The sequence below is a fragment of the Cyclopterus lumpus genome, chromosome 7 (genome assembly GCF_009769545.1).
Source record: "Cyclopterus lumpus isolate fCycLum1 chromosome 7, fCycLum1.pri, whole genome shotgun sequence".
NCBI lineage: Eukaryota > Metazoa > Chordata > Actinopteri > Perciformes > Cyclopteridae > Cyclopterus > Cyclopterus lumpus.
The window spans coordinates 11,672,167-11,692,176 of record NC_046972.1 but is presented as its reverse complement, the minus strand read 5'-3'; the positions used below and the strand labels follow the sequence as shown (position 1 = coordinate 11,692,176).

The following is a 20,010-nucleotide window of genomic DNA, read 5'->3' as shown; positions in this document are numbered from 1 at the left end:
ATTACAATCACAGGTTGCTTTGTTTTGTTTTTAAAAAATCGATTTTCTCAAAATCTGTACAGTAAAATCTCATGAAAATAACCTTCGACATAGCAGAGGTCCTCCTGAATAACAATCCAGTGTACACTTTTAAGGATCTGCTTTAAAAAAAATTCAAATATTGGGGAATTATGAACATCATTTTTTTTGTCTTTAGTTTTCTCAAATACTGTACAGTACATTCTCATGAAAATTGAGAACAACAAACCAGTGGAAATAGAATATAACCTTTTAAAGATATGCTTTAATAACAGTTCAAATATTGGGAAATTAAGAATATCATCTTTTCATTTGAGCCAACTTTGCCTTTAATTTTCACAAAAACTGTACAGTAAAATCTCAATAAAATAGACCAATCCAAAATAATGTTGTTTTTGCATAAATAAGGGTTTATCTCCGTGCTTTTGGGACGTACATTTTGTCACATTTCTTTGGAGCATTTACTTTTCCAATACATTTTTCTGTAAAAAATGTTCTCCCCATTGATTTGCTCGAGATTTGTGGTTGTCATGGCAACAGCAGAACTGCAGGCTGCCGTGTGTGTGCGTGTGTGTGTGGTAGGGGGGAAGCCAAGCCCCTCCATCCCGCCTCTCAGCCTCCATCAGCGCCAACACGAGAGCCTTTCGGAGGGGGGGCGGGGTCTGTTTCACAGCATAGGGATGCACACTGGACCAACCAGTCTGGACGTAGCACACACGTAGTACACGCACACACACGTAGCACACACACGTAGCACACAGACACACACACACACACACACACACAAACACACACATACACACACATACACACACATTTAAATACACACACTTACGCTGACTGCAATCAAACCCCCTCAAGCTCCGAGCATCTGTGCTTCATCTCGTTCCTCTCCTCTCTTTTCTCCTCCTTAGCTCTCTGACGCTCGGTCCTGCGCAGCACGGACTCACTCAGTTCTCCTTTTCCCCTTACTGCCTGAACCACACAACCTGGGACACACAACATGTCCTCGAACCTGCCCCTGGGGGCCACGACCGGGGCTAAAAACAAGCCCCTCTCCCCCTTTAGGAAGCGGGGCAGCCTGCAGTATGCAGCCAGCACAGGTGAGTGGAGGTTGCATGGGGATGGAGAAGGAGGACGGTTTAAGTGTGTCAGTCCAGTTACGGATGAGGAAACTCACATGAAATGAGCCTGAGGTGCTGTGGCTCTGGACTGTGCATTATGATGTGAGCGCTGACTTTTTAAACCATTATACTTTGAGTTTTGATAAATTATCAGAAACAAGAAACAAAGTACTCATCAGAGGAAACCAGTGTGCAATACTTGTTCTCTGCGAGTAGTTTGAGGAAATGCAAACCTGTTGATTAGGGAGGCGTAGCTGAGGATCCTCTCTGTGGAGGATTTTGGCATTCATACCCTGCAGTTTCATGTCAGTGTGCTGGTCTACAGCTTTTCTTTTCATCCCTTAAGTATTTATACATGCATTCTGTAGGTACATTTACAGTAGGATCAGCCGGTGCTGTATGAAACCATTTTTTACGTTACTGAAATGGTGCTTAACTCGTTGTTGTTGAGAGGAAAACTCATTTTGTCAGTTTTCCTGTTTTTAACTGAAATGGTCCTTCATGTATTAGGGACCCTTTTGGTTCAAAACATGTTGCCATGTGAGAAAATGTACCTAAAAATATTTTGTTGGTATTAATGTGTTGCTTTGACAAATGTGATGGCAGTGCGTTTCATGTAACCTGATGGCAGTTTGTGGCTTAGATATAATATGAAGGTTGGTACCGAGCTGCATGAGCGGATTAGCCTCCACTCTGATGTGTGCACACTCTGGTCAGCCTTAGTGTAGAATGACCATATGACCAAATGCCAGCCATTAGCCTCCCTCTGTTCATTCTGTGTCATCTCCTAATCCAGACTAATTTGCTCCAATATGTAAAAAAACACTTTTCTCTTGAAATTAGTTTATTTGAATTGGATGCAGATGATATAAGAGATAATCTCCCTCTACCGGCACTTTACATATTAGAATTACATAACAAAATACAAGCGTATGTTGTTTCTTTAAAATTCACCCGGGTCACGTGACCACTGGAGACACGTTTGACAGACAGTGACAAGCCGTAACATTACGATGACTCTTCAAGGTGGTCAGAGATTGATTTGTAGCCCGGTCAATAAATACAACAGCTGGAGGTCGAAGTGATTTACCAACCCCTCCAGTCAGGATGCTCTCTGGGATTATTCTCATTTATAGCTCGTCGCTGGCGGTAGCTATTATAGAAATTGTTATGGAGGAGTAAATAGTCACTGAAATGATGAGAAGTCGTCTTGGCTTTTATATTTGACAGACAGATTTCCTTTTCTGTTTTATAGACGTGGAGATTCTTCCTCTGAGGTTTGATTTAGAAAGATTCTGCAGAAGCACATTAAGAAAACGTTCACATGTTATGTTGTCAAAGCATCCGGGGAGTCGTTTGAGTAGGCAAAGACGACATTTAGGTGACTCATCATCTTTTGTTTTTTCAAAAGGGCACTAATCTAGTTTTGGGCAGATTATACAGTCCAGTCTGTGCAGTGAAAACTAAACACTATCATTTAAATGTATGTTGATGGACTGTTTGAATAATTGCCAGTGTCTTGTCTTTTAAATGCTAAAGTATTTGCTATTAAATCTGCTGCAGTCGCTTATAACAGGATCACAAAGTAAATCGTCTGCTTAACGATTGTCTAAACTGACACTTTCTGGAGGAGTTTTTATCTTGTGGATCCTGAACTTTTGATTCAATCTAACCGGCCAATCAATCAGCACAGCAGAGTGGAAAAGAGGTGGAAGGCTGCAGCTCATCTAATCAGCATCAAATGAGTTTGAATCACTCACATCTAACCTTTCTTTAAAGGTTATGGATCCGCTAAACACATCCTGCTGTCTATCGGACAGCCCTTTGCTCTCGTTTGCAGTTATTGTGGGAAGAGTTGAAGCATAGTTTTGTTTGGCGTTGTCCATATTTTGACATTATTGCAGGTTTGTGGAGTGAACACTGCAGAGAACGGCAGTGTGAAATTAGAGCACCACCCACTCACCAGTCAGCCGGTTCTGTGCCTCGTGCTGTTTTACACTTGTTGAACTACGAAACAAAGCAATATATGTTCTTACTAATGAAGGCTTTGTACACTAATAAACAGCTTTTATTATATTCAGCAAAGGCAAAAACAGACACTCTCTTGGAAAACATAATTATAATCATCATAAACTTTATTATATAGCACTATAGATAGATAAATATACAAACAGATGTATTTGTCAATGACATTCCAACTACTCACAAGAGCACAAAACAATAGTTTAAAAGAGTAAAATATATATTGAATAACTATTGTTTCTTTGATACTTGACATTCGCTTAATATGGGTTCTCCCATATCCAGGACAGCCGCTTTACTTAAGTAATTGTAGAACAATATTCCATTAGTAAAAGCACAAGTAAAAGCTCACTATGCAACATAAGGGCTCGTGCTAGTGTTACATATTTTCATATATTACATTAATATTACTGATGAGTTACTGTGTAAACAGCATTTTCTATGTGTAGCTTCATATTCTGTTGGCTAGTTAAACTTGTACCAATCCATCATATTTTATAAACTGATCAGATGTAATTATGACTGTCGAGCAAAAAGTGCAATGTTTGATGAAAGTATCGAATTACTTTCCACCTCTCCAGAAAAGCAACACACATAAAACTATGATTTACTAAACCTGGCCGTTTTTCAAAAATGTATCATGAGGTTCACGATGGACCTTTGAACACATTGTACTTCGCCGACATCTTGTTCAGGCCTCATCTGGTTCTGTCACCCCGTGTCATTTTGTCATGTGCACACATGTTGGGGGCTGTGTCTTGAGCAAATACAGTAATTACAGTGGAGAGACACAGTTAAGCCTCCCCCCTCCCCTCAGTAACGCAATCTGTACACATAATGATTGACCGAGTGCTGGGACTCCCACCTCAACACACCTTCACCTGATAACCTTTAGTGAGACAGTCCTCGTGTACTTCTACACTGCATGTTGCTGTGTAGTGGTCTGTGTCTCATATGAACCAACATCTGGCCTGTTAGAGGTCTTGTGGACTTGTGCCCTGTGGGTGGAACCACCTCTCATGGTATTGTTGTTCATAGTCAATAGTGTGGCGCGTTAGAGAGTTGCTTGATGCCAGCTGTTTGCAACCCATCGACCTGCGGAGAGCCAGTATCGAGTTTGAAAGGTACCGTGCATGCTGCTGTCGACATGATATGACATTAAGGAACATATGTAGTGGCTGAAATATTGTAGAGTTTCGTCTGTTGGTTATTTTTATACAATAGACATACAGTGTACTGAAGTACTGTAAGTATTGTATATGTACAGTACAGTGGACTTTGTTTTTAAGGCATTTTCAAAGCCATTTTTTCACAATAGACTAAATTATGAATGTATCGATTGATCAAGTTAATTGATAACAAAAATAATCCTTAGTTGCAACCCGAAACATTTTCATATAAAACATGACATCAAAAAAGTATGATGCATCACTATAGAGGAAAATGCTCAATACCATATGAAGCCGTTAAAATGAGCTCCATCTCAACCAGCTGCAAAATCAGAATTATATTTACATGTCAATGTATCACAATAATAATGAAATAATATCATATACACAATGAAAGGGACCATTCTGCATGGTGAGAACTTATATTTCGCTCATATTATTTTACTTTAGTCAAATTTGGAATGCAGGACTTTTGCTTTTACTCCAGTCGTGACATTTAGGTCGGGTGGATTATTCCAGCTTTGCAAACTTCTAGAGTTAAACGTGTTCTTTGAACACTGACAAGCGTGTTGGTTTGTGTGTGATGCAGCATTGGACCCACAGAGGGGGCCTGGTCTCAATATATGGAGCTGCCCCATGAAACAATCAACAGCAATCTGGTTTATTGTGCTCCTCTCAAGGCCTCATCAATTTGATTAGATCTCGTGAAAGATATTTTGTCTTTAAGTGCCTTGAAAATGAACACAATCATTAAACCTTTAGAGGGACAGCGGCAATTTGCCTGAAGTCGGTTTGCGTTTGTCTTTCTGTAGCACTTGTCAGTAACTGGATTTCTCCTGTTTATCAGCTGCTCTCCATCAGCTTGAAAAGTGGAGAAAATGGGTTTGATTTTCAGTATATTAAGTCAGGAGGATTTTAGCCATCGGTTTGTAATATATTATGTATGTAAATTCTGATTGGATGCTCCGCGTCATGAAAGAGAACTAAGTGCATTATATTTGCTTTGATGACAGAAGATGAAAACAGCTTCAGAAATGATTGTTTGAAGGATAAGGATGGAAATATTCTATATCTTTGCCATATTGTCAACAAATCTCATCAAATTAATTATTAAATCTTGTGCACTGAAAATAGTTCCCAACAAATTCACTATTTCTATCTGTTTGAGTAACTTATGCTACAAACTACATAAACTCTAAATTATGTAGAGATTGTATAAAGGAAAAAATATATTTCAATATTCAACTTGAGTTGAACTCGAGGAGTATTGAGCAAGAGAAGATAAGATGGGCACTTGATACAAACTGGGGTTGATTGAGCTTTTGATTGAGTCTTCGCTTACAACAGATTTAATAATCATCGATTTGTCTATATTGTTAATAACACTCTCTGAAAAGCTACAATTAGCACACAGTAATGGGAATTTTTGCAAATCTTTCTTGAAGGTATGGAATATTTAATACATGTTGTTATCCAGATCTTAACAGCAATTAAAGTGCAGTCCAGTAATCTCTTAAAACATTTTTTCATTACATATTTTTGCAATTAAAGCATGCAGCTGTTACCCAGAGCAAATGTACACTCACTGTAGAAGTATAATAAGAGGACAGATGTGCTCGCAGAGAAACCTGCTCAACACTGCAGACACAATGACGGCTTTCACAAACGTCTATCATTCTGTCATGAAATTGCATCAGTTTGATGATTTATGAATGTGTATTTCAGCAGTTTTAGCATACACACAATTCTGTGTTTATGGCATGAGAAAGTATGTTCCAGAAATTACTGCTCCAACCATAATGGGGACAATGTGCTGGCCCTTTAATTTCCTTCATGTGAGAGGACAAGGTCCCGTTTATTAAATGGTGATCTCCCTCAGACTCCAGTTATTCAGACCATGACATCTCAAACCTTACCGCTGAGCCAGCACCATTTTGTTCACACAGACGACACAAACATCCTGAACACATGGTCCCCTCAGCAAAACACACACAGAATAAAGTAGAGGACAGCGGGGGTGTTGTTGGGGAAACTCACAGCAGGAGGACCCACATCCTCCCGTGATGTATGCCGTCCTCCCCCCGCCTCCTCTCCCTCCTGTGGTACGTTCCAGATGGATGTCAGAGGCATTTAAATGAGGAGGATCAGCTCCAGAGGAAGCCAGTGCAGAGACAGCTGGCCTGAACCAGGAGGCAGACAGAGCAGAGGGGGGTCACCCACTGGGATGTGAGGGGGAGTTCATGGATCTGCTGGACCAGCTCTTTGTATGTATGACAGGGACAGATTCAGGGAATAGAGGAGATGACTCTGACTCTATGAGAGCATGATTATGTGTGAGCGTATGTGTGTTTTTTAACCAGTTTTTAGAGTGTTTAAAGTGTTTTTTTCTTGTTATCTATCTCCATCCTTCCCTCCCATCATGTTTAACCAATCTTGCAATGACAGCAGATACCATCCTGGGCCATTTTCTGTTTGGCATGCTCCATCTCTCTCTCTCTCTCTCTCTCTCTCTCTCCTCTCTTGGCCCTGATAGCTGGTACGCAGGTACGCTCCACTACCTTCATCCTGTGCAAAAGCACAATAAACACTCTCCTCTCTTCCACTCTATCCCTCCCCCTTTTTCCTTTCCCTCTTTCACACCCACTCCCACTCTCCTCTGCCTGACCCTTGGTGGCTTTGTGTAATAGCCCTGAGCAGTGCCGTCTTTAGTGGGCTTTAGTGTGTCGATTGATTGTCCCACAAACTAGCTTTCTCATATTGTTTGATGATGGTGTTATTGTGCAACAAGGAGGCGGATCAGATCGATAAAGTGTGCTGACTATACCTGCAGCTGTGGGATCTGGTCATCTGGGTTTTTTTAGGGCTCGTGGAGATCCTGCCTTAATGTTTTTTACATTCCCTTTCTGTATGGTTCGAGTGAGAATGCTGGCAGTAGTAAAGAAAAGGCAGGAAAGAAGTTGCTACTTGAATGCCAACATCAGCCATCAGCAGTTTATGCAGCTGCAGTGACTTAACAAAATATTCTGATTACACATCTTGAACAGCGTCAGCAGCTTGATGCAGAGCCATTTAGAGATGCAAGAGGAGTAGACGTCCTTACATCGTGATAGTGAGAAGCCAGATTTAGTTGTGGCTATGTTCAATTGTGTGTCTGCCATATTTTCTGTAGTGAAAGATAAGTGTTGTGTTTTTTTCTGATTTTATAGATGTGTTATAGTTATTGAAGACAAACTTCTTTGATTTGATAATCTGGTCCTAAAAGCTGCGGCCAGGTATTGAACTTCGATCATGTTTTGCGTCTATAGCACAACGTGTCAAAAACTCTGTAATGCTGTAATGCTGAAAGCTGGCTTCAAATGCCTGGTCAGATTTGTAATCTTGTTTCTATAAAGTTCCTGAATTAAACTCAAAATTGAGCTAGTTTATGGATAATTAATGTTGGTAAAATGCCTGTACGCCTGCTTGCGTTACATGGAATATTTGAGACCGTTTTGGAGTAAAATAATTATATTCTTCAAAGATTTAAAAAAAGTATGATTTCATTACCTGCACTGAAACAGAGGTGGTATAACAGCACTAGCATGTCCATAGTTTGAAAGATACCCAATCTTACTAAAAACATGTCCAAATGAATGAATATTGTTATTCCTGCTTTCTCAGCAGCACTGACACATGTGAGCTGTGAGTACGTTTTGATTCTCGCTGTGAGACATTTGCCACGGAGGTTGTTAGTCACTGGCATTTTCTTGTGTACTGAATACCAAATCTACCTAGTCAATGGAAACAGGTAAACAGTGGCTGATTATGCATGGCCTGCCGGATGGCAGAAAACACAGAGAGGAGAGATGATATGGGGTAAAAGAAAGAGCATCTCTTGCTATTCCAGTGTAATCATTTAGAAATGTGCTGGGACAGGGATTCTTGTTGTTATTTGTAGCGACACGTCTTCTGACAAAGGGGCAGGGAGGAAAGCAGTTCTGTAGAGGAAGTTCCACACAAAGTCTCTTGACCCCTGACCTCTTGCTCCCCTATGGCCTGTAGACTTTCCACTTGTGATCTCATCCCCGAGGACTTATTACACCGCACCATCCGGATCCAGTTACACTGGAGTCAGGGCTCTCCATACGTTGTGTTGCTGCTGAAATATGCATGCAGTGGAAGTCCCTCAGTCAGCTGACACTATTTGACCTCATTCTGAGGCTGTGGAAGATGATGTGTTGCATTGTCTTTGATTAGAAACGTCACATTAGTCATCTTCAATCCGTTTTGCTCAGCTTACATTTGGCCCTCGTGCTACTTTCCTCCTACTAGATCAATACAAGCTTCATACAACTAGATGATGTTGTATATGTCCAAATGAAACGTGGCTGACTTTAATTTCTGAGTGATTTGCTCTCCAACAGTGGGGGGATGAGTTGTTATGTAACCAGGGATGCTATGATCCAAATATAGCAGCCATTAGGGGATTAGCTCCAGGGCCCAGCCGGCTTGGCTAGGCTCGGCTTTGCCGTGGCCCCGTATGGATGTCTTTGCCGCTGGTTCTGCCCTCCAAACCAGTGTCCACTGTTATCACGAGAAGTTGATGTGCACCAAACCGACAGCAATCTTACACAGCGTTACACAGACATGCTCCCTCCTATCACCGGAGGAGCATCTATCTGTGGCTTGACATTGTGAGGTTGACTGAGACTTGAGGACAGTTTGGCACCGCAGCATATGTTGTCATTATTATTTATTTAAGCTATGTATTAGTAGTGGAGGTTTTTCCATACTGTTTGCAGATGACGCAATAGTTGTTCTTTTTTATATAAAGGTTGACTTGAGCTGCAATTACTTTCATTATTGTTTAGTTTGCTAACAATTTGTTTGCAAAATGCCCGTTCTACAGTATTTCCTAAATTTGTAGATGAAGCCTTTGCATGTCTTGTTTGGTCTCACCAGAAGTTCAAAACAATAATAATTTTACGATCAGAAATCATCAAATGATGCAGAAAAAGCCCATTGAGGAGCTGGAACCAGGCAATGTTTTTGCTTGAAATATGACTTCAACGTTGACTGAATAGTTTCAATGCTAAGTTCAACTCATTGATTGAAGAAGCTACTCTGACTGGTTTATGTGCTTATGCATACTGTGAAACTATTTAAATATACACCCTCATAACTGTATTCATTAGTATTGTGTGCACATGTGATAATTTCTCAGCAAATAAATTACCTGTAATCATTATGATGGCAATTCAAGTTGTACAGAGAACACTGCATATGTTTGTATATAGACACACTTTTAATCTGTGTTTATTTTATGTTTAACTATTTACTTTTCATGGTGTAACATAGCATAGCTACATGCTATACATGTTCTGCAACCCTTTGTAACATTTGTAAAAGTGTTGTTTTACTTTTGATTATTTTATTTAAGAATTGTAAAATTACTATTTCTATTATTGTTTTCCAAATATATATTCTTCTCTATCTACCATCATTTGGTGTCTTATTTTCAAATAACCTCACAGTTTAACTCATATGGTTAAAATGATTCCTATAGAGGCAATCTCATTAATCAATATTGAATTATATTATTATTTGTACGTCATTTTCTTGATTTGAACTTACTCAAACTCAAAGCTTAATGTTGGAGCTTGACTATTCTGCCTTTTAATGGTCAAAGCATGAGCCCACTTGAATATTTATACACGGAAGAAGTTTGTGTTTCCCTCCGCCTTCGCTGAGGGACTTTAGTCCGATTTACTTGTGTATGTTTTGACGTCGCTGCCTTGTGGTGCAGGAAAGCTTGTTCAATGAGTTGAGTGGAATGTGTTGATTGGACAGTGTCAAGCAGAAGGTGATAAGCAACGTGGTGAGTTGTGGCCAATGATTACACCATCACCTCTTTTCTCTTCGCAGACACCATTCCATCTTCTCAAGTGATTTTGTACCTTTAATGACACTTTTAGTTGAGTCCTAATCAGCCCAGTTATTTGGCCTCTTTGGGATCCTCGATTGTTCACATTGAGCAGGATTATTATTAAATAAATCAGGATCAACACAGACTGCAGGTATCCTACAGCGTGCCTTCTTTGACCTTTTTCTGTGTTGGGTCAATAAATGCTGACAGACAGCAGGATCAATGACACTCTAGCACACACAGGATGAAATATTTAACAGGATGATGAATATTTTAGTGGCAGGTGCGTAGTTTCGAGGGAAAGATGAATATCATCGCAGACAGTCTGCTAAATATACACCCAGAGGGAAAACACAGCAGTGGAAGCATCGTCTCTCCTCACCATTTGTTTCTTAAAGACGAATGTTTCATATCTTTGTTTTCCTCATCGCTGCTGAAGACCTCCTCCCCGAGCATCCACTCACCAGCCAGCCGTCTTTGTCTTTTTCAATGACCACCCCCTTCTTTTTCTTTTTTTTTCCTTTCCATGACAACTGTGTTTGTCTAAAACTTGAGTCTTGAAATGTCAACAGTGGAAGGTATTAGCCGGTATATGCGCTGTTGGCAATGGTCCATTGTGTCTCGAGGCGCTGACCTCAGACCTCCACTGTTGTGTAAAGGCCCACTAACAGTGGAACAATCTTCTGCAGAATGTTTTGTTTACTGTGAATTACATGTTGAAAAAACTATAATTCCTAGACAGAACACTGTCATTAAACTGATTAAGCTAGTTTAGCTGATTCATTTTCATGTCTCGCTCGCTTTTTTCATTTTATCTCGCTTGATAATCTCATTGACAGTTAATAGGATGCAGCTGTTGCAAGTAAAATGGATTCATGATCTTTTCGACCTGAAATGAGTTGCTGTGTGCGTCATTAGAACGCCTGAAATTAGGCGTTACTTGTCTGAGTATGATTAGAAGATACTAAGGCCTCAATGTGCCGTTCTTCGTTTCTTGAGTTTAAAATAAAGCTTGGATTATTCTAGAAGAGACACTCTCAAGTACTTCCAAAGATCATCATTTTCTCACTCATTTTATGAGTTTCCCTCTTTCTCCTCCTCTTTATCTCTAGCTGATCTCCGTGGTGCCCGCCACCTCCTCACTTCCCAGCATTCCTTGCCTGGGATCCCAGTGGCCGTGAAACAATCCATTGACCTGCGTACATCCATGGACGGGAAGTACAAGGAGATTGCTGAGGTTAGTGCTCCGTAAATTATTCACCTAAAATATTTACTTTAAAATGACTTGTAGCTAGATGTGTAGACTTTCATAATGTTGTTTACTGTTTGTGTGTCTGTGTGAAGGAGCTGTTCTCACGCACTCTGGCAGAGAGTGAGATGCGCAGCGCTCCTTATGAATTCCCAGAGGACAGCCCCATTGAACAGCTGGAGGAGCGGCGTCATCGACTTGAGCGACAGATCAGCCAGGATGTGAAGTAAGGGAAGAGAAGGAGGTTATTAGTTAATATACCAACATTTGTGGCTGTATTTGCATCCAGACTCTGATGATCCGAAAGCTAACAATGATGAGCCTCTCTGTGCTCAGGTTTGAACCCGACATCCTTCTGCGAGCCAAACAGGAGTTCATGAAGACTGACAGTGCCACGGATCTTGAGTGAGTGTTTTCACTGGCTACAGGCAACAGTTGTGTCATTATGCCAAAATAACAAATAGTTTAGGTAATGCCTTTGTTGATCTGTTATCAGATACATGAAGGAGCAGAGCCAAGATCCTGACATGCAGGCGAGAGAACCGGTTCCAGAGAAAGAGTATCAGCGAGTTGCTATTTCTGGAGAAGAGAAATGTGGGGTAAGTCAGAGTACCAGTAATAATAATAATCCATTTAATTTATATCGCGCTTTTCAAGATACTCAAAGACACTTTACATGTTACATTATACACCGTAGACACAGCTACGGGGAGCAATGCAGGGTTAAGTGTCTTGCTCAAGGACACATCGACTTGAATTGCCATCCCCCTGATTGAAAGACGGGCATGCTAACCACTGACCCATAGTCGTAATGCAGGGGAAAAGAAAGTATTTCTCACTACAAGCACTTTAACACCACCCCCTCTCTGAAAAGGACACCTTCTTTCTTTCTTTTCATCCATCTTGATTCCTTTTTATTCTATTGTTCTTCTACCAAGGTTCCTTTCACAGATCTGTTGGATGCAGCCAAGTGTGTGGTGAAGGCTCTGTTCATCAGACAGAAGTATATGGGTCTGTCGCTGCAGAGCTTCTGCAGGACCACCACTCGCTGCCTTCAGGAGCTGAGTGAGAGACCTCTGGACTTGGACATCTATGAGGAGGAGATCCCAGAGACCTCAGCCACTGCAGGTTTGTTCACATGTACACCACCGCACCGATATCCTCATATAATGGCCATAAAAAAACATGCATCCATACTTAACAAATAGGAGGCCTTGATTTGTGCTGAAACGTTTTGTTAAAAAAATTATTCTCCAACAACTACGATAATTGATTAATCCTCAAATCCTTATGTAATTTATCATTTTCTCACTCCAGCTACTCAAATTTGAAGATGTTCTGCTTTTCTTTGTTGTCTGTAAGTGCAAGTTGTATATGTTGGGGTTTCTGAGATATTACAAATGTTTTATAATTATGAGGAACTTGAGCTCTAGAACCTAGAACCCATTCCATTTCTGCCAATTGATCCCCATAAGTCCCACACACTGGTTCTTAAATATGGGAATACAAGTCATGTCCAGTGTCATGTGCCGTACTCTCATATTAGGACATAACTGGGCACAACTACAGACTTCACAATCCATCTGTCACACACTCCTTACCAAGCTGTCCCAACGTGCAGGCTGGTAACATCCAACCTTAGTTGCATGTGCGTTCCCACCAGAGCCGTGACGCAGCGCAACATTTTGTTTCCTCTCAGATGCCACAATGCACCCACCTGCTCCTGAAAGGCATCCCTATGAGAACCAGGACCCTGCCAGCATGCCCCATGACATGGGTTACGGCTGCAAGATGGTGGATGGTGTTATGCATGTGTACACAACGAGGAACATTATGGAAAAGTGAGATATTGATCATGAATCCCTTGCATGCTTTATCTTGTAGTTCCTCGATGTGGTTGGATGCTTGTCTCACACCTTTGGTTGGCAGCGGAGACTTTCTTACATAAGTGTTGATGTTGCCAACAGGAGCACAGAGCTGGATCTGCCATATCCAGACCTGCAGGAGTATATCGCTGACATGAACGTGATGATGGCGCTCATCATCAACGGACCAGTGTACGCTTCCTTATTATTGATTACAGAACAGTGTGTATATCACGCATGTTAGAGTTTTTTTTATTTTCATGATGATACTGGACAATTCAAATTGTTAATCACAAAACTTTCTGTTCTCTTTTCTTTTTGAACCATCTGACCCACATTTTCCATCTCTCTCATAAAGTAAGAATTACTTGTTTTTGTTTCCCTCTGCTACAGAAAGTCCTTCTGCTACCGTCGTCTGCAGTATCTTAGCTCCAAGTTCCAGATGCACATTCTGCTGAATGAGATGAAAGAGTTGGCGGAACAGAAGAAAGTCCCACATCGTGACTTTTACAATATCCGTAAGGTGAACTTGACATCTATTTATACTGAGCCTCATCAAAATTGTTTATCCAGAATCAGGCTCCAATATGTAACTTTTTTGGTCTCATTTATCTATGTTTACAGGTGGACACACACATTCACGCTTCATCCTGCATGAACCAGAAGCACCTTCTGCGTTTTATCAAAAGGGCAATGAAGAAGTATCCTAAGGAGATTGTGCATGTAGAAAGAGGTAAAGGTCAGACGCTCATGGAGGTGTTTGAGACCATGAACCTGACAGCGTTTGACCTGAGCGTGGACACCCTGGACATGCACGCAGTGAGTAACGGCCATGATGGATCGACAAAAAGCTAATCAGTGGTTAACAAATGTACCAAAATGTACATTTCTGGGATTTTTTTTATTAGTGTTTCAACTCTTCTTGCAGGACCGTAACACTTTTCATCGCTTTGACAAGTTCAATGCCAAATACAACCCCATTGGCGAGTCCATATTAAGAGAGATCTTCATCAAAACAGACAACCACATCGAGGGGAAATACTTTGGCCACATTATTAAGGTGCTCCCTCGCACTTTAAACACTGAGCTGCAGAATGAGTGCATGGGGCACTGGCGCCATCTGCTGATTGACTTTGTCACTGCTTTTCAGGAGGTGATGGCAGACCTGGAGGAGAGCAAATACCAGAACGTGGAGCTCAGGTTGTCGATCTACGGACGCTCCAGGGACGAGTGGGACAAACTGGCCCAGTGGGCTGTGACACATCAAGTCTACTCCGGCAATGTGCGCTGGCTTGTGCAAGTGCCAAGACTCTTGTGAGTAACCCTAGTGGTGGGGAGTGTATACTACAACAACACAACATAGCTCTACCTCCTCCTGGATGGTAATTAGAGGGCCTGTAACCTTCTACTAAGACAAGTATCACATTCCATTCAGAGATCATTGTATACTTTTACTTAATCAAATACCTGAATACTCTTCCACCACTGAATAAACCTTATTGAGGTCTACAAACACACATTAGTCGCGAAGCATTTTTGAAATATCTGTAGCATACGTGAGTACATTTTATAAACACAACCATAATCTCACAAGTCACTTATTAATTTGCATTTCTCTCTCAAAGTGACGTCTACCACACAAAGAAACAGCTGTGCAACTTCCAAGAGATGCTGGAGAATATCTTCATGCCTCTGTTTGAGGTTACAGTCCACCCCGGCAGCCATCCAGAGCTGCACCTCTTCCTTCAGCACGTACGACGTCTTTGCCGTACCATCATTCATTTATATGATTCACATGTAGCCAGAATTCAAAGGCAATGTCATCTTTTGTTGGTGCCTCACACAGGTTGTGGGTTTTGACAGCGTGGATGATGAATCGAAACCAGAGCAACACATCTTTAACCTGGACAGTCCGCTGCCAGTCAACTGGACAGAGGAGCACAACCCGCCCTACTCCTACTACCTGTACTATATGTACGCAAACATGACCGTGCTGAATCACCTGCGCAGGTACATAATCTACTTTTCATGTTTTATGTAAATATCCAAGACAAATTGCAGTTCATATGCAAATAATAATGGAAGAAAGTTTTCTTCTTAAAGGTTTACTTTTTTTGTTTGTAATTTCTGAATCTCATATAGTAAAATTATTACAATTTCACATTTTAAAATTGTTTTCCTTTTTTTTCCTTCACATTTGTCCAGCTACAGAACACAATATATAAAAACAAAATGATGTAAGAAAGTGAGAATATATGTAAATAGTTTGGAAAAGAATAGATTGATCGATCCTGAATTGATGATTTTGTAGCAAATTGTCTTAACTCCACCTCCTCATTTAAAACAGAATACAAAAACCTTCATAACAAGTCAAATGTATGCATGTGTGTGTGCAGATTAGCTTCATATTACTGCAATACAGGGTAGGTGAACTTTTAGGGATTAATCTGTTGGAGGGGAGAGCAACAAAGGTTAATCTCTGCAGACCATACTTTGCCTGATTGTTTACACCTCAAACAAAGCTGAAATATGTTATATGCTATCTCCCGTTGAAGTCACCTTCTGGTATCTGTGTATATTTCGTTCCAGGCAGCGAGGGTTTGACACGCTCGTCCTACGTCCACATTGTGGGGAGGCGGGGCCGATCCATCACCTGGTGTCAGGTTTCATGCTGTCAGAGAACATCTCCCATGGGCTGCTGCTCAGGAAGGTGTGGCCTCAATTTCACAACTCTGCTCAGAGTTTATTAGTCCAAGAGTTTGTCAGGATATTATGACTGATGATGGATAATCTAACTGTTTTTTTCAGTTGAGTAATAATTGAGTTTTAATGGTACTCCTCAAAGGCTCATTTAAAATTAGGACTGTTGTATTGATCTACTCCGAGAGCATTGGTTGTTTATTACAGCATACATTATGCCTTGTGGTCCCCCAGGCTCCTGTGCTGCAGTATCTGTACTACTTGGCCCAGATAGGTATCGCCATGTCCCCTCTCAGCAATAACAGCCTGTTCCTCAGCTACCATCGTAACCCTTTACCAGAGTACCTGTCCAGAGGCCTCGTGGTCTCTCTGTCCACGGACGACCCTCTGCAGTTTCACTTCACCAAGGTCAGTGTCATCGTCGTACATTTTAGGTGTTCTGTAAGTTTGTTAGTCCTCTAAATTTTAAAAAAACATTAGAATTGTATAAGCAAAATGTAATAATAAATGTACTTGAGGATAAGTATATATATATATATATGTGTGTTTTTATTTAATTTAAATGATTTAGATCTCATTCACTCATTCTAATTAGGCACCTGAAACTGGCAGTATAATTATATTGTAGTAATATGAGCACTGTCTCCATGTTTTAATTCAGAGTATCGTGGCTTAATTAGCTGACACTTCCTTCACCTGTCTTCAATAAAACATGAATAAGACACTTAAAGCTATGGGTTGGAGATTTTCTTTTTCAAATATGTTTTGTTGAATTTGTTGTAATTCTCTTTACATCCGAACAGCAATCAATAATAAATTGAATAAAACATGTCACAGGACTGTAATAAACCCATTTAATCATTTGATTCGGCCTGCCTGCACTTTGCCCGCTCACTCATTCCTCAAGATGGACAGCGAGTGAGTACTAACAAAAGCTTTGTGGTTTACCTTCATAAGGATAATTTTGAGGGAGTGGCTCTGGAGGGACACCTAAAGGAACAGACTGCCAACTTGGCAACTTTCTCACTAAACGTTTGGATCTAGTGATGCTTGCTACTTTCATTTAAAAAGAGTTGGCAAAACTGTGCTGGGGTTTTCCTTTGTAACATTTTCAATCTTGCAGAAGACAACATGTGATCATAGGTTTAGAATGATCACCTCTGAAGACAATGTTGATTGTCTTCTTAATAAAACAGAAGATGAATCCTCTCAGACCACAATTGTTTTGGTGTGAAATAAAGACATGTTTGACTTTTGGCCACTCCAGGTGTGTTTGATTCAACGAGTGGTCAAAACATCTTATTTGAGACAGAATTTCTGAGACTGGTGTCATTAAAATGCACTTGTTTTTATCATAACTATCTATAGATGTTGCCTAATTAACCAGTCAAAGTGCAGTAATACCTGTAGACAAGACAAATGATATGTTGTAATTCACTTTCAAACCTACTAACATTAGGGTATTTACAGATTTAATATTACATTGTAATAAAAATGAGCAGTGTCTGCCTCATATGATATGTATTCTGTGCTCTGTGTAGGAGCCCTTGATGGAGGAGTACAGCATTGCTGCTCAGGTGTGGAAACTGAGCTCCTGCGACATGTGTGAGCTGGCCAGAAACAGCGTGCTGATGAGCGGATTCTCTGAAAGGGTACCACTTATCTTTATAGCACAAAACAAACAAGTTCTCCAATTTTACGGTCTATAACTACACCACTCCCTCATTACATGTCATTTAGCTGCACTCCCTCCTCCGCCTATTGTTCTGCAGACAGTTTGATGTTGCTCCTCTCCCGTTTCAGGTGAAGAGCTTCTGGCTCGGCCCACATCACACCAAGGAGGGGCAGGCGAGTAATGACATCAGGCGCACCAACGTTCCTGACATCCGAGTGGCATATCGGTATGAGACCATGTGTGAGGAGTTGAATTTAATCACGCAGGCCATCCGCACAGATGAGCTGGAGACCATCGAGGAGGAGGGGAGTCTGCGCATGGGAGCTGGGCAGGGAAAGAAGTGAACATGCACCACAATACAAACACTCGACATTCCCTGTTTTCACATCAGGACATTGTACAGATTTGCATATCAACATATCACACCGGTGAAAAAAGAAAAGCTTTGTCACAAGACTATTATGAGAGTTGCTACTGTGGCAATAAGCGAGAGGACCTATAATCTGTGTACCCAAGAGGTTTACTTCCTTTAGTTTCTTGCGTCATTCTTTGTGTAATTTGTCATGTCAATTTCATGTTGATGTATTTATTTTAAAAATATTATGTGGTTTTTGACTACATTTTGTCTGAGTTTCTGTACAGTCTGTATTTCCTGTACCAAGCATTGAATAATAGACATTCAAGATTCAACCCATTAAAAAAAAAACTTAAAAACTTGATCCTACACTAACCGACTAAAGTAGGAAGACGATCAGGATAAAAGTAATATCCCTTGCTCCTTGAGAGGCGATAGTGAGTCACTGCTGTGTCCAGTCTGCCCCGATCCAACTCTATAAAGTTGAGCAGCCCCGAGGGCTTGTCACGATTATGGCTAGAAAGGATTCCTCTTGTGTGAATGTGACAACACATTCACACAAGAGCATCTCTGCCAGCGGGGCTCCGTCAGGCGGTGGAGAGCTCAATGCAACGACTCCTCCTTCCCACAGCGAGCCCACACCGACATACCGCTGATGGAGACCCAGTTCTTATTGTTGGGCCCGCTAGAGGAAAGGGAGGCACGGGAGAACCAGAACCAGGACTGAGCGGGGTAGACTGGCAGACCCTGCTGCAGTAAAATGAGAGGTTTTCTTAAGGGAATCTGGTCAATATTACCGCTTATTGTCCACGGTGGCACCGAAATCAACACTAAATGAAAGTTCCTCAATGTAACTTTAAGAAAATCAAAAACAACTGGAGCTTTGCACCTTACTCTTAAACAAATAGCATTCAAACTAGCATGTGAACATGCACTGAAAACGTTACCTTCCAGTATAGAGATACAAAATCACTGCCAGGCTCTCCGCGACGCAAAGAAGTAAACGCACGTTGAACTTGGTTAAAATAAGATTAGCGCTTCGTCCTCGCGGGTCTCGGGCGGCTTTCAGTTAGAGGCATATTGTTGCCCTGCTGTTAGTGTGTAGTTGGCTTTTCTTATTATTTTTTTTAAATAACCGATGACTGTAAATTGAGATTGTAAGGTCACATATGGATATGAAATGCTGCATCCTATTTCCATGGCGTATGTGGCCACATCTTACACATTCATTGCACCTTTAGTACAAACTTAAGCGTTGCTTTAAGAACTTACTAAGTGGGGATTTATGCATCACTAAAATAATACATAACAAAAACTGGTTCTTACAAAAAGATTAGTTGTATAGAATTATTTACACAGTCTGATGTAACTAGCTGCTATCTAGCAAACTGAACCTGGCAAAGCTAACATTAGCAGGTCAGAGCAATCATATATTTGTTACACTCCTTCAAAATCAATTAAATTGTCAGTTTACTATAAGTTTGAATGATTATTTGGTCTAAAAAAAAACGTAGAAATAAATAGCTAACTGAATAAATAATAAAGGAATAATCAACCGATGGCATCAGTCGTTCTGGTATCTTGGCTACGGCCCTCATTAAAAAATGTGTTTAACATGATGCAAAAACCTTTTGAAGAATATTCATATTGTCAAACTGCATGTATTTTTGTTTGTTTGGTTGACAGTGTAATTATCCACAGGACAATAACTTCTTCTGTATTCTTACGCCTGGTAATGATACCATATTTCACACAGCTGTTATGTGTCATAGGGTCGTTGGGATTTGTTTACAGTCCGTACAGTTATTCAGTAGAGTTGCATGTTGGCTCCTCAATATTTGTTTCTGTGGAGTAAAGCTACTCAGTTGTAGCATCTTATTAAACTAACTCTTAGTTTATGATTGTTTCAGTCTGAACAGTATTACTCT

General features: G+C 40.7%; 1 protein-coding gene across 3 annotated transcripts; it reads left to right on the top strand.

Annotated features, from left to right (window-relative positions):
• Positions 1-11,384: 11,384 nt before the first annotated feature.
• On the top strand, positions 11,385-18,073 carry ampd2b (adenosine monophosphate deaminase 2b). Of its 3 annotated transcripts, none has more exons than XM_034537011.1 (17): positions 11,385-11,475; positions 11,583-11,713; positions 11,824-11,892; positions 11,984-12,086; positions 12,426-12,615; positions 13,187-13,328; positions 13,455-13,544; positions 13,746-13,875; positions 13,977-14,171; positions 14,281-14,412; positions 14,503-14,666; positions 14,978-15,104; positions 15,199-15,362; positions 15,942-16,062; positions 16,287-16,460; positions 17,594-17,704; positions 17,856-18,073. In XM_034537011.1, exons 1-17 carry the CDS (start codon positions 11,446-11,448, stop codon positions 18,069-18,071), a joined length of 2,289 nt encoding a protein of 762 aa, XP_034392902.1. In that variant the 5' UTR covers positions 11,385-11,445; the 3' UTR covers positions 18,072-18,073. The 3 variants fall into 3 exon arrangements, with proteins under 3 accessions (XP_034392902.1, XP_034392901.1, XP_034392903.1); XM_034537010.1 differs by having other exon boundaries at positions 12,426-12,627; XM_034537012.1 differs by having other exon boundaries at positions 11,431-11,475; positions 11,586-11,713.
• Positions 18,074-20,010: the final 1,937 nt, after the last annotated feature.

Coding starts and splice junctions, on each gene's coding strand:
- ampd2b (XM_034537010.1), top strand. CDS start 11,446: ATGGACGGGAAGTACAAGGAGATTGCTGAG. Junction 13,876..13,976: donor ACTTTTACAATATCCGTAAG/GTGAACTTGACA, acceptor CTATGTTTACAG/GTGGACACACACATTCACGC. Junction 17,705..17,855: donor TGAGCGGATTCTCTGAAAGG/GTACCACTTATC, acceptor CTCCCGTTTCAG/GTGAAGAGCTTCTGGCTCGG.